This window comes from Chelonoidis abingdonii, chromosome 4 (assembly GCF_003597395.2).
Source record: "Chelonoidis abingdonii isolate Lonesome George chromosome 4, CheloAbing_2.0, whole genome shotgun sequence".
Lineage (NCBI taxonomy): Eukaryota > Metazoa > Chordata > Testudines > Testudinidae > Chelonoidis > Chelonoidis abingdonii.
In genome coordinates, this window is record NC_133772.1 from 123,985,038 (window position 1) to 124,012,225 (window position 27,188).

A 27,188-nucleotide genomic window follows, 5' to 3' on the forward strand; every position below is an offset into this window, starting at 1 on the left:
AAGCAGGGTCGAAAAACTGGAAGAGGCTGAGAACAGCCCACTGGACCAGACATGAATCCACACCTATACTCGACATAACAAGAAATAACAACACAGTGACAAGAACCAGCCTAACAAGCACAACAAAATGAAACACAGCTCCAGCAGGCTGCCGCAACCACAAACTGGCTAACACAAAGGACGGACACGTCGCTGGAATCACCCTGACAAGACCCCACCACTGCAAGCTGGGACGATGCCACTGAAACGCGCGAGAATACAGCGAGGATACTCGGGATATTATAATATATTCACTACCACACTATATAATATATATATACATATATACCCTACTATATGGGGGAGGGGGGGGCGGAGAGAATCATATATAGATAATTACAGAAATGTTAGGTGTGGTTATTAATTTTAGTTTCATGCCTGAAATTTTAGAGCCAAATCTTGCTGAGAGATTCAAGCATGGATCTCATATACTCGGGGGAGTGGAGCACATGTATTTAAGGGTAGAATTTAGTAGTTAGTGTCTTTTATTAATACAAAAGCATTTTTAATCTTTCAGTCTAAAGAAAAGTTGATAAACAGCCTGAAAGAAGGCTCTGGCATTGAAGGGCTGGATAGCCTTACTGCAAGCACCATGGAATTAGAAGAATTGAGACATGAGAAAGAAACACAGAAAGAGGAAATACAGAAATTAATGGGGCAGATACAGCAGCTGAGAACAGAGCTACAGGTAGATATCTTTATATGCAGTCCTTGTAGTTAAACACGTAAGTATGTGGAATTACAGTGGCCTTCGTATTGCTTGTATTAATACCACTACAATGGTAGTCAAGACACCTTGTTACAGATGGAATAACTATTATGCTGCTTTTAACATTTATTTATTAGTATTAAAAAAATCTCTTGTGGGTGAGACAAATGCTTTGTTATTGATACTCCAGTTTCTTTCCATTCTCCTTGACCACTCCAGTTCCTAGGGTAGAGGTAATGAGGTGTCTGAGGGGACAGAGGACATAAGTGTTGCCCCTAATACTGTCTGTCCTCTCCTCCATCCCAGGCCCCCATTGAAAGATGGTATTTCTGCCCAAAAAACTGTCCTAGATATTTCTTTGTGGAGTGAAGGGTGTACCTTTTTATTCTAAGCTTCCTTAGGATTGTTGATCTGCACAGTAGCTGTAGTCTCTGGGCAGCCACTGTTCCCTTAGTTGGCCCCAGAGGCAACGCAAGGGGGGCATGCAGGGTCACATGCCCCCCCCTCCCGATTACTTGGTCACATGGTACAGCTGGCTGGGCCCCTCTCCCTGCAGAGCAGCTGAGCCGGGGGGCTGCGCCCCTCAGGGAGAGGCATAGGCAGGAGTTGAAGAATAGCTGGGAGCTGCTCTGAGTCGCCACTGCTTTAACTCTTCCAGGAGAGTCAGAGGAACAGCTGGGAACTGCATGGAGTGGCTGGTGCTTTCCCAGAGAGCAGGGGGGCTGCTTTCCAGAAGGGGGAGTGCTGCTGGGAGAGGGGGTGTGTGTGACTCCAGTTGTTCCGAAGTTGTGCGCACGCACACACGCAGCAGGAACGGGTTGTCTGTGGTTAGCCCTGCTCCCTTCAACGATGTACAAATTTAGCTGCTGAGGCTTCAACCTGTAGACAGAATGAGAAAGGAAGTAGTCAGTTGGAGGTATCTACATATTTTTTTTTAAAGGCATCTATTTACATAGTAATAAAAAAAAAAAATTGTAAGTGTGTATTTAGTCATTTATACCGAGGCTCTTTTTTCTTGAAAGCAATGATGGGCAAAAAAAGTGGGTAAAGCCACTTTAAGTTCCACTCTACAGGAGTAGTTTTTGCTATTACTACAGGGATAGCTGCGTGGCTTGATGTTACTGGAACAATAACATTTATATTATTTTTAGGATATGGAGGCTCAGCAGGTAAGTGAAGCTGAGTCAGCAAAAGAACAACTTCAAGACCTCCAAGAACAGATAGCAACCCACAGAATGGCCAAACAAGAAGTGGAGGCTGAACTGGAACGGCAAAAGCAGGTAAAGAATTACAGAGAGCTGAGAAATATTATTCTAGGCTCTATACAACCATGGCTTTAAACAGCATTTTGACTTAGGGTTGCCAGATTGTGTGTGGTGTGGTTCTTTTTTTTTTTTTTTTCTTTCTTTTTAAATAAATAGGTATATCTCCCTATCTCATAGAACTGGAAGGGACCCTGAAAGATCATTGAGTCCAGCCCCCTGCCTTTACTAGCAGGACCATGTACTGATTTTGCCCCAGATCCCTAAGTGGCCCCCTCAAAAGACTGAACTCGCAACCCTGGGTTTAGCAGGGCAATGCTCAGACCACTGAGCTATCCCTCCCCCTTACTATGAAGGCTCAAAGGAGAATCTCTTCAAACTTTATAGAAGCAATTTGTCAGTCATTTGTCATGCATCAGCTGTATTTGAAGAAATTGGTTTGTAATTAAACAGCATTGATGATTTGTGTGTGGCTAGGCCCAATGATTTCAGTAGGAATTATTTGCCACTGATTTCAGTGAGTACAGAATTGGGCATTGTGCTTCCTGCAGTCTGATCTGCACAAGTATATTCTGCCTTCAGGGAGTTCAGCTCAAGCTAATGGAACCATTGTGATGGGGCCACTCACCTCACATGAGTGCCTCCTATCGGGTGTGCATCTGCCTGCATTCTATCTCATTTACGGCAACCCCTGTTGGGCATTTAACTTTTCAAGCAGGTTTTCTATGACTCAGCTCTCCATCCAAGTCACACACACAGTCCGTAGGAGTACAACAAAACAAACCCCTTCCAGGGTACAAGTCCAACAGGGCCTATCACAGTGCCCTCAATTAATATCTTTAGCTCTCTCTCTGGGCTTAGTGCTCAGCTCCTGTCTAGGGTAGCTTTCAAATTGTCCTTTTCAAACAGTCTCTGCTCTGGGATGGAGCAGTGCCCCCAGGTCTCCCTTTCTAGAGGCTTTTTTTTGCCACCTGGGAACCCCAACTGACCCCAGCTGTGCAGCTCGCTCTCTGCTCTGTCCCTTTCTGACAGTCCACAAATGCTGACCCTCTTCAGAGTCTTCAGTCTGCTCCTTGCACCTGTGTAAACTCCCCTCCTTCAAGGCTTTGGCCACTCTATGGCCAGATTGGGGAGAACCTGGGCCCGGCCACTACTCCATTCCCAACCCAGGAACCCTACAAAAACCAGGGAACCCTGCTATGTCCCTTTTAACTGTAGAGCTACTGTTTCCTAGGCCACTTCCCCACAGCCCTTTGACCTTTACCATCACCCTTAGTTCAGGGCTGAAGTCTTGCTTGAGTCCCTGCAGTCAGCCAGGAGCAGCTTCCTTGCTCCCCTAGTCCCTGCCAGCAGCTGCTCTGTCCAGCTCTGCAGGTCCTGTAGCCAGGAGCACCATCCTTGCCTCTCTGTCTCCAGCCAGTGACTGATCTTCTCTGTCCAGCAGTTTTGTGGGAGGGATAGCTCAGTGATTTGAGCATTTGGCCTACTAAACCCAGGGTTGTGAGTTCAATCCATGAGGGGACCATTTAGGGAACTGGGGGGAAAAATCTGTTTGGGATTGGTCCAGCTTTGAGTAGGGGGTTGGACTAGATGAGCTCCTGAGGTCCCTTCCAACCCTGATACTCTGTGATTCTATGACTCTGGTTGCTTCCCCACAGGTACTCTAGGCAGCCTGGAGGACTCGCCTCTACTGCTCCTTTTCTGGGGCAGGGTGTGGTAGGCCGGTGAGGCCTCCAGCAGGGATCTCAGGGTCTGGTACACCCCATTACAACTATACAGGGGTCTGATTGGAGTAACTGATTACAGGATTAGGGCCTGTGTGTGTGATCATGTTGCCCTCTATTGGCTGGTTGCAAATTAGAAAGGTTATAAGGATATTTCTGTAGGTGACTGATCTCAGAGCTCTTTCTTCAGCTCTAGTGATAAGAGAGTGGTGGTTTTAGAGCTGGAGAGACAGGATTCCAGTTCTAGTTCTGCAAGAACATACTTTATAATGGAAAGGAGGCTGCCTCTTCATAGTTAAGGTTGCAACTACAGTCCCATTACAAGATTGATTTCTATCTCACTTTAACTCCAAACAGAAGAGAATCCTCATGCTTTTGTAGTCTGAGTTAAGTCTGATTGACAATTAGAACGTTTTCTGAAAAATGGATTTAACTGAGCAAGTACTCTTGAAAATAAGTCTAGTGTTCCTTTAAAATGTTTACAAAGCATCTAATGTTTCTTTGGGTCCCTCCATATCTCTAATGAAACTACTCTGCTCTACATAGCAGACTTGAAATATAGATGGATTTTGACAATGACATGTGCAAGAGGCAGTTTTTAAGAGCAGGAATAGTAAAATGTGTATTTGAAAGATCAGTGCATGATTTTCTTTGAAGCCAGGAACCAAAAAAATTAAATCATGGTGATGACAAATATTTGCACAATCAAACTTTGAACTGATCTGGGCTAACATTCAAAAGTGAAATGAAACTACAGGATCTGATAAAACTATTCCTTTATACCTTATCAAAGGGTATTTTCCCCTTTTTGTCGCAGCCCTCCTCCCCCTGCCTAGAAGGAATTTCAAAGGTCTGTTTGCAGCAGGTGTGACAGGAATAGACAGTTTGTGGCTTTCCCAAGTTTACACAGGAAGTTGGAAACCAAATTAGGCTTTATATGCAGTCTTCTCAAATTTCTATATTTAAGGCCAAATGTAAAATGAGGCTAGTTACATTTACCCCTTTTTGTAAAGTTCTTTGGGTTCTGCAAATGAGACAGCACAAGCTAAGTGCACAGCATTGTTAGTGACTTTTTTTTGATGAGATAACTACAGTGCAGAGAACTTCAGTGGGTTCTTAGAGAGGCACTGTGTTCATTAGACATTTGGCTGTGAAACAAAGAGACCAGGAGTGTAATCTCTGGTATGACATTACAGTAACTTTTTTTCCCATTGTTCAGAGTGATGGTGGGTTGTGTTGAACATTCATTTTGGCAAATTTAAGTGTAAGTATCAGTGTTTCCCTCTAATTTTTCCCACCCATGTGCGGAATGAATTTTGTTATGTGAATCAATATGGAGGTGGAGTGTGCCGCATTACCTCCATATTGGTGCTCAAAACAAAATTCATGTGGCAGGGTAGGGCCTAGGGGTTTGGAGTGTGGGAGGGGGCTCAAAGCTGGGGCAGAGGGTTGGAGTGTGAGGGCTCTGGCTGGGGGGTGCAACCTCTGGGGTAGGGCTAGGGATGAGGGGATTAGGATGTGAGAGGGGGTCTATGGCTAGGGGAGAAAGTTGGCGTGTATGGGCTCTGCCTGGGGGTGTGGGCTCTAGGATGGTGATCGGGAAGAGGGGTTTGTGATGCAGGCTGCCCCAGGGCTATGGCAGGGGGAGAGGACTCCCCTCAACTTGCTCTCCCCACATCAGCATGTGGGCTTGGGGTGCCTTTCCCCTGGCCACGGCAGGTCTGGTGGGGCTGGGCCAGGGGAAAAGCTCCTCTCCCTAGCCAGAGCAGCTCCGTCAGGGCTGGGCTGGGCTGGGGGAGGTGCTCTTCTTCCCAGCTGGGGCAGGGCCAGGCAGGGGGATCTGCATGGCCCTAAATAGCCCGTTGCATGGCCACGCAGCTTACAGGGAACCTAGGTAAGCATGCATATTGTGTCATTTACAGGTGTCTAATGCAAAGGAAAAAAATTATGAAGAAAATAAATATTGCCCATGTAATTAGACAATACATTATTCTTATAAAATATAAAGCAATATATATTTCATCATTGCACAATAAGCTTAGCTCCAACAAAATATTTTTCATTAGTAAACTCAAAATTGAAATAGAGTACAATCCATTTGTAAAATAGACAAAACCTGAGCATTTCTGTAATACACACATTCATCAGCCTGAGATGCTAGTCTATATATACAAAGTTTTACTAAAAATTAAAGTGTTATGAAGTACATAAATAAATTGATATTTCCCATTTAACAATATTACTTAAAAGTACATGTTTACATATTGGAAGCAAGATAACAAAATAATGTACTTAATTCACATTTAATGCTTTATTTAAGATTGTTACAGTTCTCATAATCTGAGCAGTATAAATTATGATGTCAGCAACTGTTCATTTTCCAGCTTTTAAATGCTTGAATTCTGTAAACGATGTAATAAGTAACAATATAATTACATAACAGCCTTAATTATTTTTCAATACAAATATTTTGGTTTTTGTAAGACTTATAAAATATTACATATGTATATGTAGTTTAAATTATATAAAGTTTAAACTTTAAGATAATTTGGGTGTACTGGTGGAAGACTGACATCTAGTGGTATAATGGAAAAATCCATGAATAAATGAATTTTTTTTTCTGTTTATTTTCCCTACTATTTAAATACTTATATGCAAGTAGGAATGTATGTTCTAAAAGTAGTAAGTCATCACAGAATGTCAAGGTATATCAAGATGTTGCCCATTGCAACAGTGAAAGCTTGGGGGCTGCCAGCCCTCTGAGAAATTACGATATTCCTGTTGCCTCCCTCTGACTTCACTGGTATCTTTGCCAGGGTCTTTCCTGGCTAGTACCATATTGTGTTTTCTTTAAAATGAGTCTGGAGCAACTCCGCTCAGTTTATTCCACTGTCCTGAATACGTGTATTATCTTAAGCCTTCACTGTCTAATCAGCAGGGATCCTATAGAGCCATTTGCCTTGGAAAAACGCAGCATTTGCGGTTTTTTCAGAGAATCTTTAGTTTTTTACATTTTGTGAGGGGGGAAAAAAAACTTATACAGTAGAACCCCATATATCTAAGTCTCCATTATCCAGCTCTCCACATTAACTGAATCACCAGCAACCTGGGACTGTCAGCGATGGGGCTTGGGTGGTCAGCCCCTGGGCAGCTGGTGGTTCAGTTAGTACAGAGAGCCGGATAAAGAGGATCAGGTAAACAGGGCCCTACTGTATATCAATAAAATGTGTTCAACTGATGTCTGTCTGTCTGTCTGTCTATCGCAGAAAATGTGGATTTTTACAGGATTTTTTATCGGAGAATTTTGTGGGATTTTTTGTTTATCATTGAAAACTAGGATCCCTGCTAATCAGCTACCTCCTTTTTTCCAGATGTTTTTGTAAACATGAACTAAGATTAACTTGTTTAGCACTGTTGAATAAATAATTTTGGTAATAAACTAGCAATGATTCCAGATTATTACTTACGCATAGTTTTCTGTTCAAGTAGTCCTTTAGACTTATCTTGCTGTCAAGTTGAAGTACATTGATAGGAGATATGATAGAGGCTAGTCTTGACTCCTGTTCACATCCTTCTTTTCAGAAGGGTAAATATTATGAATGTAGATGGTAAAATTATTAAAATGATTAACTTTTAGTAAAAGTTAATGACAGTCTTCCAGTATTTGTATGTTTTGACTTTTTTTGTTCTGCATAGTCAGAATATGCATTCTGCAACTTTTCTATAAGATGTGCATATTGATGTGTTTTAAACAAGTAACACAGAAATTACAGGACTTGCCTTCAGAAGCTACGACTTATGTGCATTCATTGTATTTCTTGGAATTGTGAAGGAAGATTGATAAAGCAAAAAAGCCTGAGAATCCCAGATCCTAGTTTTGGTAAAAATTTGAATTACAAACTTATTTTTCTCTAAGATTTTATTTTTCAGAAAAGAATAAAGCAGATGTAGTTATCAAAAAGCATCAAGTACAAGAACATCAAGCACAATTTTGAAGCTGTCTTTTAAATCTCTTATGGTCTGCTTTAGGGAGATCCAACAGATTTGTATGCAGAAACACCCTATATTATCCAGGAGTGCCCCACATATAGCTGTTGTAAATGTATATAACAAAAGATAAAATAGCTTAAATTTTAGAAAATGAGAATATGGTCAAAATGATCATGTAGTATTTACTGCATAGGTAAATGGTGTATTCTTTGTAAGAAAATAAGTGTAACATCTGTTTGCTCCTTTCATATTTTGTATTTCCGGTGAGATGGTTTAAACATTATTTAAATAAAAAAAATTAAAACACTTAAAAATGGGGTATGGCAGAGCTTTTTTTGCCTAATTCATGCAAAGGACTTCAGGAAGTCTTGATTACATTAGCCTGTAGTAGTTTGAAAATGTGCCTACTTATGCAGACTTTTTTGGAATCCATTGTCCAAATATTGTTACTCCCAAACTGCTTAGTGTATGGTACTGATAAATTGCTAATAAAGGGTTCTGAGAGCATTGGGCCATATTATGCTAGACCGCAAGCAGAACTCCACAGTGATTTCTGGGGTGGGGGGTCCTCTGCTTTAAATTATGGCATAATAGGGCATGATGTTAATGACTAATACTATTAGGCTTATCATTCAGTTGAACGCAGGCCAGTGTCTTGTATCATGATAGAAATTTTTATTGTTGTAAATAAGTTGCCACTGTTAAGAGAGAAGATAATGAGGAAGGCTGGAGAGTGTACCATAGTGCTGGGAACAATTTATTTTGTGGGATTATCTGTCCTTTTTAGAAGTTACATTTTAATTAGATGCTAGCTTGAACTAATTAAAATTCAAAAGTTCAAGTCTGCTTTAGATGAATGGTTAAATAATGTGTATTATACTAAAGCAGATGGCAGAGTATATCCTGTTACCTCTGTCCTTACAAGTGTGGGATATATTCTAAGGCAATGCTGTATCAAGAAAGACAGAGGTGGAGTGAAAAATATGGTAATTTTCTTTTATATTCATTTAACAAACTGAAATTTCCATTTTAGAGACATAATGAGTTATTGTAATATCCAAATTCTAGGTAAATCTGGTACTAAGTCTGATGGGTTTCCCAGGGTGCAACTTGGAAGTGGGGTATCTCTGAGCCCTTTGGCTTGCCAGCCTGGGCTCCCTCTCACACTTGATGTTGTGACAAGCTGCAAACCTCTTCAGATACTGCACTTACACAGACATCCACAGGCATGAATTAACAATAGAAAGGCTCCAGCCAGTTCTCCCAGCTCCCCAACCTAGGACCCCAGGGCTGTATCATCTTGCCCTGGTCAGAAGCCTGACCATTATAAATTTTTATAGCCCAGCACACCCTTCCCTCAATGTGGAGAAGACATGCACCAGCTTTTGTTCCTGAGCAGATTTCCCAAGCACTTCATCCAAAACACACTGTTCTAGGTAAAACATAAGACAGATTCATTAACTAAAGATAGATTTTAAGTGTTTGAGTAATAAATGTACGGATCAAAGTTGGTTACCCAAGAAATAAAAGTAAGATTGCAGTCTGAGTTCTATAAACTAGACAGGATTTGACCCAAGCAGTGTCTCACCCTGATGGTATCATTCCTAAATACACAGGATTCTTTTTTCCAGTCTGAGACCACCTCCCCAATTCAATCTTCGTTCTCCAGACATGTTTCCAGGTGTTGAGTTCTGGGGGGTGAGAGGCCAAGTGATGATGTCACTTCCCCTCCTTTATAGTTTCTTCCAGCTTGTTGGAACATCTGTGGTTGTGACATGGGTCAAGCAGTCTCCATAGTCTGTGTGCTGTCACTGAGAACTCTCCATTGTATAGGTTCCTGGGACAGTCCTTGTGAGTGTATATTCCCTTTAATGGGCTATTAGCGCAGCTGGCTCCTCCAGCGTTACACCTGAAAGGCTGGACATGGGTGTTCCGAACCTCACAACATGCTTCTGTAACACACAAGTAGCAAAATTTCATAACTCCACGTACAATAATAGCCCATACAATCCAACAGGATATTAAAGTTCAACAGATCAAGCCTTTTAAAATGACACCTCACAAGATGCACTTTATACAAAACGTATAATTTATATCACCACGGTAAATATGGGGGTGCCAGGGTACTGCTTTGGAGCACATAGTGTCACACTAAGATAGTTGTAATATCATATATAATTGTGGCATTTTATATATGGAGATTGATTGATTGTTTCTTTAAAGTATTTGCTGTTTAGGCTTTTGATATTGAAGACTGGTTGAGGATCAGTAAGATAAGGATTTTTTTCTTCTGCTTTGTGTACGCAGTGATTTGAAGGGAGAGTGCAGTTATGTGCTGCTCTAACAATAAATGACTGAAGTAAAATAGATTTTAAAAACATCACAGTAAACATTAAAATTTTAAATGGGAATTTAAAGGAGCTGTTCACAAATTATGATACTTACAAGATCTATGGTAATCTTCACCACTCATGGAGTTGCTCTTGGCTAAATCCCTTCCTTCACTATGTTGTCTCTTTTGACTGTAAGTTTTTTTTCAGGGCAAAGTACTACCTCTCCTTTAGTGTAAAGCCTCAAATAGTGGCTAAAATGTCATCCAAAATGCTTTCCAAAGGCTGTCTACTAATACTTTTGTTTTGTAACTGATTGCAATTAATTTTATAGGAACTCCATTACAATGAGGAAGAATTGTATCGGACAAAGAATACTTTGCAAAGCAGAATAAAAGACAGAGAGGAAGAAATTCAAAAACTCAGAAATCAGGTAACTTATTTGCATTTAAGAATATTTAATACTGTTAAGTCATTAAAAACACTAAACTACCTTCTTTGTTTTAGTTTACACTTCTGGTTGAGTAAAACTCTGTTTTTCAGCTGGTTGTAAAGTTGTTAAAGTGAAACTGTTAGATTCCATTTGATAAACTTTAGTGTTTGCGCACATCGTTTTAATAATCATTAATTCATATTCCAATAATGAAACAGAGTATATTAGGTTTTAAGAAAATCTGCTCTACAATGAAAATTAACTTTGGAGTAAATATCAAAAGCGAACACAATTTTAAAATGACTGTCTTCAAAAACAAAGGGCTATATTGTCTGATAAGGCCCTGTATGTGCGCACACTAACTAGAGAACCAGTGCTGAATCCATACATTCTCTCCTATGTAATAACAAAGAAAGTATTGGTGACTGTATGGGTAGTATGAATTTCTGAGCTGGATCCTGTTAATGTAACGTTATTTGTTTCGTTTCATGCAAATTATGTATAAGGCTGCAGAATGCAATGTAGACTATTACAGGAAAAAATGACAGTCTAGTGTTAAACACTACTTACTGTACATACTGGATGTCAAAGGACTTGAAAATTGTCTTGATATATTTTTCTTTGAACTCAATGGGGCTTGCTTTCCTGATATTACTTCACTATACAAAATTTACTTCAGAATGTACGTATTGTCCATGTGTACCATGCCCTGCCCAGTGCAGCTGATTTGTATTTGCATTGCCTGAATGCCAGTCATCCATGATTACTCTGGTATCTCACTGTAGACTCTGTACTAACCACTTAAAATGTATAATGACCACAGGTGGCTAAGATTCAACTTACAGCAAGTTAAATGATTGGGTCAATGTCAGTATATTCAGGCCGTAGCATACTGAAGCAGGAGTAAGATCTTCAATTTAACACCAATTTTGATTCTATGCTATACTTGACTTTAGTAGTCCAAAGGATGCACAGTTTCTTGATGCTGGTCAATATTTAAGAGACGAAATGTTCTCTCTCAAGGAATTAAATGACTTAAGTATACTGGTGCTGATGGTTTTAATTTTCTGTGTCCCTGGTGATAACTGGCATGTAACCTTGTCTTTGTAAGGTGAACATAAGTCCATTGTTTGTTTGTCATTGCAATTCTGACAAACAACTTGGAGAGCCTTTTCAGTGTAAACTGTCAGATCACATTTGTCTGCCAAGGCTTTGTTGAAATCAAGCCTGTCTGGTAGAGCTTGTCTGATGTGAGGAATCTTTTGCTCACCCCCATTTGGAGGCCATATATTGCATCTTCAAGGCGAAAAGAGGGAAAAGACACACATTCTTTTTCAACACTGAGTTCTAGTTCACACTGAGGGGTTTAAGCCATCAGCAAGTACTCTCCTGAGCATACAACTATGAATTTGGCACATAGGCTGACTTATTTTTTCCTGGATAACCAAACTTAGCTAAGTTTCCATAATTATGCACAGTTTACAGGATGAGTCTTGAGTGTTTAAGTTAGTACAGGCCAGGTAGAGGTCCAAGTGTTGTCTGCACCATCATCAACATCACAGTTGTCTCATGCATGAGATTCAAGACATACCTTGAATTGTGTACTGAATCCAGTTAGAACCTGGATAGAAACTATAAAACAGAATCACTTAAGAAAGATCCACTTCAAGTGTCTCCTCCTTAGTTTCAAAAATCTCTGCTAGTTGGACCCTATGACCCATGTTGCCTTAGGCTTGGTCTACACTACAGGCTTATGTTAGTATCACTGTTGCCCAGGGGCATGGAAAATACTCACCAAATTCCTGGTCTGTACTGAATTCCTGGTGTGGACAGGAGGACTTCTCCCTTTGGCGTAGCTACCGCCTCTTGGGGAAGTGGATTATCCCATTGGCAGAGTTAAGCTCTCCCATCAGCGTAGGAGCATCTTCACTAAGCGCTACATTGGTGCAGCTGTGCTGCTGCAATGCTATATGGATAGTCAAGCCCTTAGTTTCATCCTTCTCCCTCTATTGTTCATATCCAGTGCCCAAGTGCCTCACCTCTCCCTAATTTTCCTTCACGTGTGTCCAGTTTCGTGCCGCCTTTAATGCTGCCCCTTAGACATATAACAGCTTCCCAATTAACTGGCATCAAGTTCCCTCATTTCCGTCTGTTCTGTGAAACTTGCTAGTATAACGGCCATGGGCCGATCAGTAGTGTAGTCCTACACAAGCCAGTAGCCTACAAATTCTTTCCGGCTAGGATTTGTTGTTAGGTGCAGTGTTCACATGAGGGTAGCACCATATTCATAATACTTGCCAGGAGCTTCCTGGTGACAGCAATTATCAAGGCTTAATGCTTCTACAATCACGTTTCTCTCCTTTACATTTGTTAATGATGGTGGTAGTAATAGCTGTTGCACCATTAAAATCCTGAGGCATTCCACTCCTTGCATCAGCTCCTCTCTCATAGGACTTAGGAGTTGAACTATATTTTAAAAATCTAGTTTTTAATTTTTACAATGGTTTCATCTTCTGGCTTAGATTTTGCACTGACTTCTCTTTTTCAGCTCACAAACAAGGCTTTGAGCAGCAGTAGTCAGTCAGAGCTGGAAAATCGGCTTCATCAGCTGACAGAGACTCTGATTCAGAAGCAGACCATGCTGGAGAGTCTCAGCACGGAGAAAAACTCCCTCGTCTATCAACTGGAACGCCTTGAACAACAGCTTAAGGCTATCCAAGGCAGTAGTACCAATGGACCTATGATTAATATGGCCGGAATTGACAGTGGTGAAGGTAAACATGGAAGAATCATTTTTAAAAATGTGTGTGTGCTCAGCTTAACTAAGGACTCTTATATTCCCCATTCATTTCCTTAAACATCTCTGTGTTTAAGAAAAATATGATAAATAAGGAGTTTGAGTTGATCTTTCCAATTATAACTAGTACAGTCAAAAAGAGCCAAATGAAGACTGCTGTTCGATGTGTAGGCAATTTTAAGTGAATTTAATAAAGCAAAACTTCATTCTTAATTCTCACCAGTTTACCATGACATCTGCCAGTACAACCAGTAGTGCAATTTCACCTGTGAATTACTTTGTTTGTGTGGGTTTAAATATTACTTGCATGTGTGTCCTGTAATTTCTTTTTTTATGGAAGGGCTCTAGTTGTTTGGGTTGGGGGTTTTTTGTTGGATTTTTTTTTGGGGGGGTGGTGGATGGGAAGGGTATGTTTTTTTGGAAGGTGGGGGTTAGAATTACTGTTCCATTATGAGGTGATCAAACTTAAGTGGAAGTCTCTGCACAGTCCTCCTTTTTGGTTAAAAATCAGTTTGCCCTCATTCTGTTTTCCTTGGAAATCTGTGAGAAAGTAGCTTACAAATATGTCTTCTCCACTGAGATTGGCTTGGTTACTTTGAGTAGTATCGTATCTCAGATGTCTGAGAAACTTCAACTGCTCTTGGATTCTGCTTTGCTACCTTACTTTGATTCAGCTCTTTTAAAAAAGCAATTGTGCTAACTTTTGAAAACAAAATACACCCACTCCTTGAACTTCAATGTAAAATGCCTGCCCAGTTATTTGCCTGTGAAATGTCTTTCTTTTAAACTCCCTTTGTCAGGAGAACAATAAAATCTGAAATAATGCATACGCTTAGATGTATCCTGGTCTGAAAGTCTATGAAAATTTTAACCTGAGTCAGCTTTTTTTCATGATATTACAAAACCCTGAAAAATAGGAATTTATATCAGAAATGCTGTCAGATACAGCTGTTGTATGACAAGTGTTACTTTGTGATAAAAGTACAGCAAATAAGAAAATCTTAAGAAATTATAATGAAGCAAAGAAATAATTTTGGAGTCTAAAACATCTGAGCTGAATACTAAAATGCTTATTTAGTAGATACAGAAATATAATCTTTCTCAGAGGCATTTTTCACAAAATTGTAATCTTATCCAACAATTCCTCTCAAAACAGACGTGCCCTTTAAATATACCGTGATTAATCTGGTTGTTTTCCCTTGTGCACTGAAAATCTTGAACATTTCAAAAAGGCAAAATTAATGATTAGACTTTATGTAGACCCTGTATAGACAAAGACGTTACCTGGGAAGGCATCTTTAGCCTACTTAGATATGTTTTTGTTTGTTTTAAATAGGTGCTCGCATGCGAACTGTTCCTGTCCTTTTCAGTGATGTAGATGCTAACGTGGCAGGAATGTATGGAAGAGTTCGCAAAGCTGCCAGTAGTATAGACCAGTTTAGGTAAGAGTACATAAATCATAAAGGAATGTCTCTCTTCTTGGTCTAGTTCCTTATACAGTCTTCCTCCTCAGTATACTTTTTATTTTGAATTGTTTCCAATTGTATAAAAACACACCCATACATTTAGTATGGTACAAATTCATATTAAATATTGACATGGTTAATTCCCATTCACTTTATTCCCATCATGATATCTTGTAATGAGAATATTCTTGTGCTACCACAGATTATGTTAACAGTTGAGTACATGGTACAAGAACCCATCGGATTTTATTGGACATCGCAGTTATCTTGCATATATAAAAATTAACTTTGACCATTGTCATGCTGTCTGCAGTTCACAACTGAGTGCAGCCGCAGGGCAGACATCCCAGACAGGTGGTATGTTCTGTGATTAGGTTTCCCCAACCAAGTATCAAGTGTGAATTCCTGAATCACTATAGCACAGTCCCCTGGGGCATTCCAATCTGTCTTGCCACCCAGGCAAGCTAGACTTAGTCATTGTTGGTTGCCATATACCAAAGATCACAAAATATTCAGGTTGCTCCCAATCTCAAGAGACTAGTCACTTACCTTAGCTATCATACCAAAGACAATGCTGGTAGCCAGTCTTATCGTATACTAACTAAAGATTTATTAACTAAGAAAAGAAATGAGTTAGTCTCTGGTTCCAAAAGGTGACGGATGATGTAAGCCGTCCACCGAATGTCTTTTAGAGCTAGCCCAGGTTGACCCTGGGGATCTCTGCTCCAGCCCTTGTGAAAGTCCAAACAGCAAAGAGAGAACTATTTCTTCTTGTGACCGTCTTTATATGCCCTTCCCCCAGAGTTCAAACCAAAGGGGACGAGTGCTTCTGCACATAATTTCTTCATGGGTGGATGGGGCAAGAAACAAAGGTGTGTTTTTTGTCCTACAATTGCCTTTTAGTTTTTATAGTCCTTCCTGATGGGTGGGGGAACTGCTCTTCCTGCCTAGACTCACAAATTCAGAGGAGGCTCTTTTATATTTATAAAGCAAACTTATATTTTACTTTGAAATATGAGGTGCAGACATTAAAAGTGAGATTAATGTATGCAGAAACTTACAAGTATTTTATAGAGACTAATCACATTCTTACAAGTCTAACACCCATCTTGAACAATACTAATGTGAGCTTCCAGCTGTGAATTTGTCAGTGCTCAGCTGATGCCTACTGCCTTGGCCAGAGCTGGCACCTGGTCTTCCAACATCACAGCCACTACTAATTCTCCTCTTCTTCTTTTCTCCTTCTGAGTCTTTGGCAGAGAAATCCTCAGCATCAGACCTTTATCACTGTTAATGTTTCTAAGTTACTTAGATCGGGAACATTCTGCCAGATAATGAAATGTTCCCAGTGTGTTAGTTTTACTGTAACATATTAATGTGTCATGGATCAGCAATAAGGGCATGAAAAGTAGTTGTTATAAATTATTAGCTACTTTTTCAGTGTGTTTCCTTTATCAAATCCTTTTTAAAATCATTCATAGCATGGATTTATTCTTTGATACTTTAAAAAAAAAAATGTCCTCAAAAATATGTGCCTAGAATGCGTCAGAAATGCTTTGGAACCACCAACTAACTCATTCTGATCTCTTGTCTCCGGAGCTATCTTATCCATCTAATCTTAGCCTTTCCAAAAAAAACCGGTCTTCTCTAGAGTTTAAGCTTAAGTCAAATTTCAGTTGGGAGTAATAGTTTCAAACCCTTGAAAATCAGGATGCCTCAGTAGGATATGCTTTGCATCTCTAGAGTGATTTTAATATTAGGATTATAAATACCAGTGCTTCCTTGATGAGTGGCCTGTTGTATGTGACACTGTGATTGAAATATTATTTCTGTATTAGTATTTGTCACTTTCCTACTAATGTATTTTTATTTTATTAAAGCAGATTACAAGGCCATGATGCAGAATACTTATGCGATATACTTCATATCACATTAGTACTAGAATTCTACAGGCCAGTCTGTTTCTCATGTATAACTAAGTGTAAGAATGACACAGACGTCTTTCACTAAGATTTTCAAAAGAACTTAAATGAGTTAAACAACTAGATCTCATTGTAAGTCAGTGGGAGCTGGGTGTCTAACTCCTTTAGGATTCTTTGAAAGCCCTAGCCTTTGTTTCTGACAAGGCCTAATGTGACATATTTATAGCAACAAGGGGACTGGCTTTTTTATGGTCAGAAAAGTATTTACAATTTTTTGTTGTGACTAAAGACTATATTTTCTCTCAATCCAGTAGCTGTTGTGAATAAGTAGTAGAAGGCAGAAATGTGGAAAACTATATGTATAATACCAGTTGATGTTTACAGTTTTGTGGGGATCAGGGTGAAGGAACAGGAAAACTTTTCTGTTCTAACGTGTATTATACTTTCACAGCATTCGACTGGGAATCTTTCTAAGACGATATCCCGTAGCGAGGGTATTTGTCATCATTTATATGGTGAGTACATTGTTGTGCAGAATTTTTGATAGTCAGTTTTATATAGTATCTGCCTTCGTCTGAAAGGCATTCAATAGTGTATAAAAGAAAAAGGGTATCTGATTAGTTTTGACCATTTTATAGTAGACTATAAAGACTGCTTATGGAACATGGGTTCTTGAGCCCTGTAGCTTGACAATATATGTACAGTCTTGCCTTGAACTCGCAGTGCCTTTAAAATTTTTACATTTCTGTGTAACTAATACTGGTTGTAATTTTGTAATCTCATACTGAAAGTACATTTCTGTGGCTTACTAGCTTCCATTAAAATAACTTGGGAAACTGATGTTTTAATAACATTTTACCTCAGCCCAGTGATTAATAATGATCCTTTTCAAATAGCTGTAAAAGCAATGAGCATGATCTTTATCTAATCTTGGGCTATAGAAGGGAAGTTTGTTCTTCACGTCTTGCATGATTGTCAGTGGAATTTCTCCTTGTTCCACTAGAGGGTTGATGTCTCTGTCGGTTGATGTGATCAGTAGTTATGTAAGTAAGCCCAGCTGCAGTGTGCTGTTGCTTTAAAGATTTCAGATTTCAGTATTCTAGCTCCATATTTCATATGCAGTGAAAATGCCTCGCTTGAGAAAGCGTAATGATGCTTTTAAAGTAAATCACTGGGTGAATAGGGTTGCCACTTTTCAGGGATACAAAGCAGCGAAGTATACACGCTTGACAAAATTAAAGGTAACCACATTTTTCTGTACCACCACCTCTCCCTTTTTTTGAGTAATAGATGGAATTTGGCCATTTTAATTCCCCCTTCTCTCTTCCCTTCTAATGTAATACTGCCATTGTACTGTTTAATAGGTGAACAAAATGCTTCATACTGAAACAGTTGAGAATTTTACTAATTAATATAGTTCTGAAACCATGTTCTAAGCTGGATCTCAGTCAGTATTGTGAATTAGCCCTATAGGGGCCATCTGTAATGTAATTCTTTTTTATCAGAGATGGTTATTGCCTAGCAGGACACTGACATGCTAACTGTAATTTTTTAGTAAGTTTTTTTTTCATAATTTGCTATAAAATACTTTTTGCGTTGGAATCTGGTACAATGCTTCACTGTGCAAATCACAATAGTTTTCCTTTGCTAGATGCAATGGAGTAAAATGGAAGGAACCCTTAAATGTTTCATGAAAGGCATTTAGCCAAAACATGTCTACAAAATTAGCTGCTTCTGTCTACATTCAGAACTGTAAATGGTGGATGGTAGTCACCGTTGTGTGCTCACTCCTGCTTTTCTTTTGCCAGGCATTGCTTCACCTCTGGGTCATGATTGTTCTGCTCACCTACACTCCAGAAATGCACCGTGATGGTCCAGCTGGGAAATAGACTGAGACTTTATGTTAGTGCTCACTATATTCTGGACTGAGTATATTTAAAGTGATTAGTACGGAAATATGGGGAAAATCGCATTCCTGGCATTATCTATGGAAGAAGGACAAGTATCTTGCCTGTTTTATTGCTACTTTTTAAAACTTAAATTATTGGACAAATATTACTACATAGCTTCTTCAATTTACTTAAAACAGCAGCAGTTTCCAGGACAAAGGCAGTTGTTAAGCTAAGCATAGCCTTTATATTTTACATAAATCTTCTGATGGTTCATGTACAATATGAGTCACATGTGCAAGAGATACAAGGATTTCTAAGATTACAGCTGTATATGGTACATACTCTAGATCATTCTGGACATGGGCTATAATCAGGGAAACTAATTGTACTTAGCAATTTAAATAAACTTTATTCTTCCTGTTTTTCAGTCTTTTGTATTAGTTTTTAATCTTGTTATTAAAGAAAAAACTAACCTATATTCTGTTAAAATACTGCAGAACTGACAATTGGTGCAATATCTCTCTGTAAATACCTTTTAAAAATAAAATATTATGCATTCTTCTTAGCATTGTCCATTTAGCACAACAGAAATGTATCTTCCCTGATATGCGGAAGTGTGGAATTTTTAATGGTGCACAGGAGAACTTTTACTCTTAATTCATAATTAATTCAGACAGAAAAGAAGTATTCAGCTGCTTGAAAAATGCCATTTGCTTTTGCACTTTGTGTAATTAGCTATGTCGTTGTTTTTTATTCTATACCTCTCTCTCATTACACATAAGATATCTTAGAAACTACATAAATTTTTAAGATTTGCTATCTGAAATTCTAGGCGAGGGGTAGGCAATCTATGGCACACATGCCAAAGGCGGCACGCAAGCTGATTTTCCGTGGCACTGCCCGGGTCCTGGCCACCAGTCCGGAGGGTGCTCTGCGTTTTTAATTTAATTTTAAATGAAGCTTCTTAAACATTTTAAAAACCTTATTTACTTTACATACAACAATAGTGTTAGATTTATAGAAAGATGTTCTAAAAACATTAAAATATATTACTGGCACACACAACCTTAAATCAGAGTGAATAAATGAAGCCTCAGCACAGCACTTCTGAAAGGTTGCTGACCTCTGTTCTAGGCAGTTAACCAAATTAAAACAATATTTTTTTACAAATCTGTAATCAGACATGATTTCAGAAACTCCCCCATACATAATCACTTAGGAGATTCATCACCCAGCAACTGCATCAGGCAATGATGATAAAAACAATAACCCCCAAATCAAACCCACTGTAATTTTGTTCTTACGTTAGATTGTGTTCCTCCATTTATTAATCCTTCATTCTTTACTCAAGACTGAGTAATGAAAAAACAATTAAGGAAATTTGTCAGATACGCCTACTCCGGTGATTTTGTTCAAATGGAATGAACACAGACTATCCATGATAGGTCCTGGCTGGCTGGCACCATCTCAATGGTGATATTATAGCTACAACTAACTCTTGAAGACAGCCTATTGGGATGAAAGGTGATCAGCTGAGGGGTGTTTTAAATACATAACATGATTTTGTGAGTATGTGTGGGGTCTTTTTCCTCTGTAAAATTTGTAAAGCTGTGTAATGAGCCAGCCACCCCCATGCGCCTTCTGGTGGCCAGAGGTTGCTCTCCAGCACTCTGCTTGTTTCCCTTTTTCAGAGCCTCTTAAGGACTCCATACGCAAGGTTTTCTATAGTTCAGCAACACCTCACCTTAGGGTTGGACTTTATTTGGAAATGATTTTGTTATTGTAATAAAGTTCTGAAATCCCCGTCAAGTCCATGCTCTGTCTTCCCTCCAGGGTTCTCCCTAAACCTCTCTGCCTGGAGCTCATTTCCTCTCTGTAGTCTTCAATTCCCTCCACTGCCAATGCCTCCGGGTTCCCTGCTGGAGTCTGCTTGCTCCCAGCAGCCATTCCCTGACTTGCCAGCCTCTGCTGAAGTCTTTCTCCAGTTTCCCTTTGGTTGTCTCTTCCCTGAGCATCACCCCTACTCTGCAGCTTCTTCCTGCTCTTTATAGTGGAATCAGTTGGTCTCTGCTTAGGGGTGCTTCCTCAATAACCGGGGTCAGCTGGCCCCAGGCCTCTAGCTCTTAGTGGGTAAGATTCTCTGTTACAAACTGCAAAACTTCATACACAAGGAACAGACAAATGAGGTTCTTGGAAATAGATGTTGAAGTCTGAGGAACAGATCCTCAGCAGGTGGAAATTGTCATAGGTTCATTGAAGATGATGGATTATGCCAGCTAAGGACCCTGCCCACCCCGCCCGCCCATTCTCTGCTCTCCTTTTATTCCTATGATTTGTGCTGGGGCATCTGTATATCTTTTTATTCCATGTTGCTTACAAAGATCACCACAGCAGTATTTATATCCTTATACTCTAGCATACTTTTTTAATCCCTTACGTTATTCAGCAAATCTCAAATTCTTATGCCAGAAATGTTACATACTGTGTACCCAATCTAACATTCATTGGAGTGGACAGAAAGACTCCAATTATCTGCAGTGGTCATCTGATCAGGTTCCTAGACCCTAACCCTGCATTAGAATCCACTATCGCTAGGGACAGTCCCATGTTTAAGCTCTCCTGCAGGATGTCCTGACTTTTTCTTAAAGAGGCAAATTGTCCCGTATTTTCCATCTCCCTCCCATCAGTACTGGCAGGTCCTGCTGCTGGCCAGATCCCTGTTCGCCAGCCATCCGACCAGCAGTGGTGAGTGAGGGGGTCCAGCGGCCGATGACAGGGGGACAGGAGGCAGCTAGGTTAAGTCGGTGGCCAGCAGCAGCCTGGAGGTGTTAGCTGCCTTTCAACACTGGGCAGGAAGGGACAAGCTGCTTCCAGTCACAGGCAATGGGGGAGTAAGAGAGGAGCTCTGCAAAGAGAGAGGCCAGGTCATCCCTTCCCCCCCTCCCTTCTCCTTGCCCGTGGTTGAAAGCAGCTTCCCTCCCACACAGTGCCAAAAGGCTGCTGCTGACCCACATTGTGGTGTGAACCCTGGCAGAAATCTGGGGAGGGAGAGTATGTGACTCTGCGTGCCCACTGCCCATGTGTTGCCTCGGGAAGATGTGGTACCAGGTACAGGGAGAGGCAGGTCTATTCCAGGGGCCTAGCCAGGCATAGAGTGTGGAGAACGCGGGGTGGGCAGGGAGGGTGGGGTTGGTCAGTCATTTCCCCCCACCCCTGTGTGAGAGAGTTGTATGGGAATGTCTCATCTCTCCCTGCGTGTGGGGTTGGAAATAGGGGTGTGTGTCACCTTTCCCTGCGTGAACTCTAAAGCCTTAAAGATAAGAAGGTAAATAAAAAGAATCCAGCTACACGGTATATCTTTTTAACGTCTGCTCAGTCAGCTTGATGTTAATTTGCATGTTTGTACAGTTCTAATTGATTGCTGTTGAACTCCCTTAATATGAGTAATTTTACCAGGTGTCCCATATTCAGCATAGGGAAATATGGTCACCCTAACTATCAATGACCCGTGTGTAGCCTCTTTGACTTCAGTGTGATTCCACACGGGAACAGCGATCCATGGTAGTGGATCCCGATGCAGACTCAGGGCCATATGCTTTAATCTTCCCCTACAATATACAGACATAGTTGCATGTATCTGGTCAAAGTAGCAACTGGTCTTTTTGTTGCGGAACTGACTTTCTCCAGTGATACATAAAAATATCCCTCCTTTCATCTTCAGTTGCTATCTTTATCTTCCTAATAATTCTTCCTTTCAAATACATCTCTCCTGCTGGGGAGAAGGGGGGCAGCAGCCAGCATAAGCAGACAATCCAGGGAGGATCAGACTTGATTTAAAAACAAAAAGTTGCAAATTGATCTTATTGTTCTGTGCAAAAGCCTGGAAGCATGTAGGCAGTGCAGTGGGTGGGAAATGTTCTAGAGACAAGGGATTATTCTCTGTGCAGAATTAAGACTACCAAGTGTGCTTGGTATTAGGAAACAAAATGCTCTATTTCCTCTTCTAATATGTCATTTTTTTTTGTCATGTTAAGTTTATATTATATTCTACATAAACCCATTTACAGTCACTTTTAAACCAGCTTTGGAGTCTATGTTAAAGAATATGGAGATCTTTGGAAAGCAACTGTCCATTCCAAAGCTGGTTGCATATACAAATGAAAAATTAAGGGTCACTGTCAAAGTTTTATAGACTTCCTAGTTGTGTTTCTTTTGTTCCCCTACCGCATTGTGCCTGTGCACGGGAAAGCTAGGTTCCTAAATCCATATTTGGGCACCTAAATAAGTGGCCTGCTGAGCAATCACAACTTCTGTGGGATGTGAAGAGGAGTTGTAAGTGCTCAGCACCTCTGAAAATCAGGCCACTTAGGTGAAAAAATATGGATTTAGGAGCCTAATTTCAGACACCAAAAATTTGAAAATTGGGCCCTATATAGAGATGATATGCGACAGAAGCTTGCCACTTCAGCTTGTGGGCATGGAGGGCTCTGACTGCAGAGGAGCTAATGTGGGAGTGGAGTTATGAGGATCTAAGTCTCCAAGCCTTGAAGTGCAGAGTGTGAGTTTGGGGCTAGGGACAGGCTGGTGAATTCATGACTAAATGGATTCACCAGTCATTACCCTGCAGAGTGTATGAGCAGCAGTAACAGTGAAGTCCTCTTCCACCCTGAGGTCTGTAACCTACAGAGGGAAGGGATCCCTTCCTCCCAGTCTGAATTGTGCTTAAAGCATAGCCCAGTTATTTGGGCTGTGTGCTGAGAACTGAATTTAGGCCTATGTGAATATGGGCTTTGTGTGAATATTGTTTTTTCTACCTGATATGGCATCCTGTGCTAGTCATGGGTCCTAGTGTTCTAAAAATGTCCCCTCCCTTGCAGCCTTGCTTTGCTAACATCTTGATTTGCAGTATATCACTGTAATACGTGAGGCCAGCTATATGTGCATTAAGACACTGAGTACAAAGGAAGTGGTTTCTTTGAATAAGTCTTCAAATATCAACTAATCAGTAGGGAAAATCCAGAGTTACAAAATAATTAGTATATTCATTGCTTATCTGGGTGGCTGCAGCAGCTGTTGCTTTACTATAGGAATCAGATTTGTTTGCTTCCCATATTCCCTCCTAAAAGATCAGCTGCTACCTAGTCTGAAATGTGCCTTTAACAAGTCAGATAAAAGGCTTGAGAGACACAAATTCAAGGGTAATTTTTTTAAAAAGGGATCTACAAATACAGAGAATAAACTGGCATTTGAAATGCTTTATCTGTCTGTAAATTACTACCGGTGCAACAGGCTCAATGTCCTTGTATCTCTGGCTAAAGAGCACTTTTTGTGGCCTGTTCATGTATATCAAGTTAAAAATGTGACAAAAATGTTCATGAGAGATAGTAGAAAGATATCTGAGGGTATTTTTAATAATAGCAGCAGAAAGGAGGAATTAAAGAAAAAAACAGACACATACTGGTTTTTTTTTAATCAGTAGTCAGAATCTGTTGCAATTGTTAATTGCAGTCATTACATCTCTCTCAAAGAAACATGATATGACATATTGGGCCAAAAAGATGTATCAACCATATGAAAATGTATCAACTTCTGTAAATATCACTTGAATTCAAATACTTAGGGCGCAGGGCAAAAATCAGTACTTGGTCCTGCTAGTGCAGGCAGGGGGCTAGACTTGACCTTTCGAGGTCCCTTCCAGTTCTAGGAGATTGATATATCTCCAATTATATATAGAGAGAGAATAAGTGGTCCTGGAGTAAGCAGTTGAGCTGTTTGTGGTCATAGCTGCTTTCTACAATCAGTCTTTCAGCCTTCAGATGGAGATGGGGAATGACGTTGCAAAGAAAAGACTCAAGACACAAATGGAAATTTGGGGACGATGGCTAAGACTGCACAGGTGTGACTTCAGGGTTAGGTACAATGCACGAAAGCAGGGGTAGGCAACCTATGGCATGCGAGCTAATTTTCGGTGGCACCCACACTGCCCGGGTCCTGGTCAGCCATCCAGGGGGCTCTACATTTTAATTTAATTTTAAATTGAGCTTCTTCAACATTCTGAAACCTTATTTACTTTACATACAACCATAGTTTAGTTATAGATTATAGACTTATAGAAAGAGACCTTCTAAAAAGGTTAAAATGTATTATTGGCACGCGAAATCTCAAATTAGAGTGAATAAATGAAGACTCGGCACATCACTTCTGAAAAGTTGCTGACCCCTGCTTTTTTGGGGTTACATTTTCAAAAGTTTGCGCAGGGTTACTTTTGGAAAGCGATATAAGATCTGTGGATGAAAAGGGCTGTGGGAGTACCAGCTATTGTTATTAACAGGGGAGAAGATTGGCTTGATGCATCTGACGAAGTGGGTATTCACCCACGAAAGCTCAAGCTCCAAAACGTCTGTTAGTCTATAAGGTGCCACAGGATTCTCTGCTGCTTTTACAGATCCAGACTAACATGGCTACCCCTCTGATACTTGGCTTGAACAGTGTCTTATTAGTAATGCAATGAAGGAAAACCTTATAAGGCTTGGATCACGCAAATGATAGTTGATAATGTCATTAGAGCTGGTCAGGGAAAAAAATTCTTAAAAAAAATCAAACTTTTGTTTTAAAAAACATTTTTAAACTGGTTTTTGAATTGTTTTGACAAAAACAAATATTTTTGTTGAAAACAAACATTTAAATGAAGAAAATTATTTTTGACCAACCCCCATTTTTTTTACACAAATTTTGACCAGCTCTAATCATGGACATATTTATAAGTCAGTTGATCATTGGACAAAAAATGTTGCGGGGGGGGGGGCGGTTTGTCATGTTTGTAATTGTTAACAAACTCTGCAGTTCAAGTGGTTCAAATTCTGAATGGGTAACTCTGGTGTGTGACTAGGGGAGCTTTTAATTAGAAGTCTGATAATAGGAAAGGCAGGGTCTTTAATGTTGTGATTTAAGTTTCTTTAATCAAGGAAAAGGAAGTACAAAGCGTTGCTTCACGTATGAATCTCAGACATTATCACCTACAATTTTATTTCTGTCATAAAATTGAATTCTTATTCAACAGAAGGTAAAATGCTACTTGGTGGCTTAAAATCAAATTGGTCTTGTAAACTCTTTGTTTACAGCCAAGTTCATTCACAACAAAGTGGTGCATGGCATTAATAGCATTCTGGATTCCATTATGTCCCCTAAATGGGTTCAGCTGACCCCTCAAACTGACAGATTTTCAGATGGATTTTGATTTGAGTTTTGCAGCCGGGGATCTAATAAGACTTCCATCCTGCTCTTGCCACCCAAACAGGCATTTAGTACAGGTCTCCAATGGGACACAGGAACTGAAAAAAACCCTCAAAATGGAGAGAGGTGGGAAGGAAAATTGAGACAATTCAGAGTCTGTTATTGCCAAGGGTTAAATCCAGAGTAACTCTGATGAAATTAACAATTTCTCCTGCTTTATGTATATAGCTGATACCAGAATGTGACCTATTATTCAATATCCCATCAAGAAAAAGAAAATATCACCTTAAAATTAGATTTCTGTGCAACTTGGATAACTCTGTACCATATAGATTACTATTTATGTGCCACTTCAAAGGGATAATTAAATCCTAAAGTGCCCTATTTAGAAAATGAAGAAGCTTGTTGTGAGCATTTGTGTTCCTGTCTTCTGTGGTTACAGAGTATAATGATTCCCAATTAGTGTATAATTTGTAATTAGAAAACATAGTCTGCTGGAAGAGAGAGAGGAAATGCCAGCTTTTCTGGCAAAACTAACAGGTGTCTTGGGATATCCCTCCAAGGAGTATACCATCATTATTGTATCATACCCTAGCAAGCAGTGTGGAATTGCACCAGATAGCCTCTATGATTTATCATTGCTGCTGGGAATCAGCAGGCTTTCTTCCTCTCCTCCCCACTGAAACAGGAGATGAAACAAACAGCAGGAATTCATATTTCCCCAGTTGATCACACAGTGATGTTTAAAGATAAATTACACACTAAACAAAAAAGCCAAGACAAACCCCAAATTGCCTATTTGTCTCTATCAGTAAGTGTAAGATACATAGGGGAAGTTTCTCCAAAATGGATACGGGATGTTAAGCTCTTCGATCCATATATAGATATTCAGATAAGAGGTCTGATTTTCAGAACTCTTGAGCATCTGCAACTCCTATTGACAAGGTAGTTGGCACTTTTGAAAATCAGGCCATTGATTTAGCTATTTAAATATGACCTTCTGTTACCTGTGTTCCAGTCTGTCGCAAGGCATGGATCAGTCTCAGGATTATGACCTGCTCCAGCAGTTGGCATTTTGGGAACAGCAGGAGAAGGCAGAGCATGAAATGCAGTGGAGGATGTGAAGGAAATTGCAATCACATGCAGTATCTTTAGGGGAATATTCTGCATTAAGGTTATGCATGGTTTATGCAGCACTGTGAGCCAGGGATTGTATACCACTCCAGGAGGAAAGGGTTGCTTTAGCACAGAGGTGGGCAAACTACGGCCCACGGGCCGGACCCTCCTGCCTTGCCCCTGAGCTCCTGCCCCGGGAGGCTAGCCCCCGGCTCCTTCCCTGCTATCCCCTCCTCCTCCACAACCTCAGCTCGCTGTGCCGCCCACGCAATGCT

The 27,188-nt window shown here is 40.1% G+C and overlaps 1 protein-coding gene across 1 annotated transcript in view; it reads left to right on the top strand.

Annotated features, from left to right (window-relative positions):
• GOLGA5 (golgin A5) overlaps positions 1-18,986 on the top strand; it is a 34,579-nt gene extending 15,593 nt beyond the window's left edge. The window contains exons 7-13 of the mRNA XM_032777448.2: positions 557-727; positions 1,900-2,028; positions 10,389-10,487; positions 13,036-13,261; positions 14,621-14,726; positions 17,124-17,187; positions 18,481-18,986. Of these exons, the coding sequence (XP_032633339.1) occupies positions 557-727; positions 1,900-2,028; positions 10,389-10,487; positions 13,036-13,261; positions 14,621-14,726; positions 17,124-17,187; positions 18,481-18,561 (876 nt within the window). The 3' untranslated portion in view covers positions 18,562-18,986. The remainder of the gene's footprint in view (positions 1-556; positions 728-1,899; positions 2,029-10,388; positions 10,488-13,035; positions 13,262-14,620; positions 14,727-17,123; positions 17,188-18,480) is intronic.
• Positions 18,987-27,188: the final 8,202 nt, after the last annotated feature.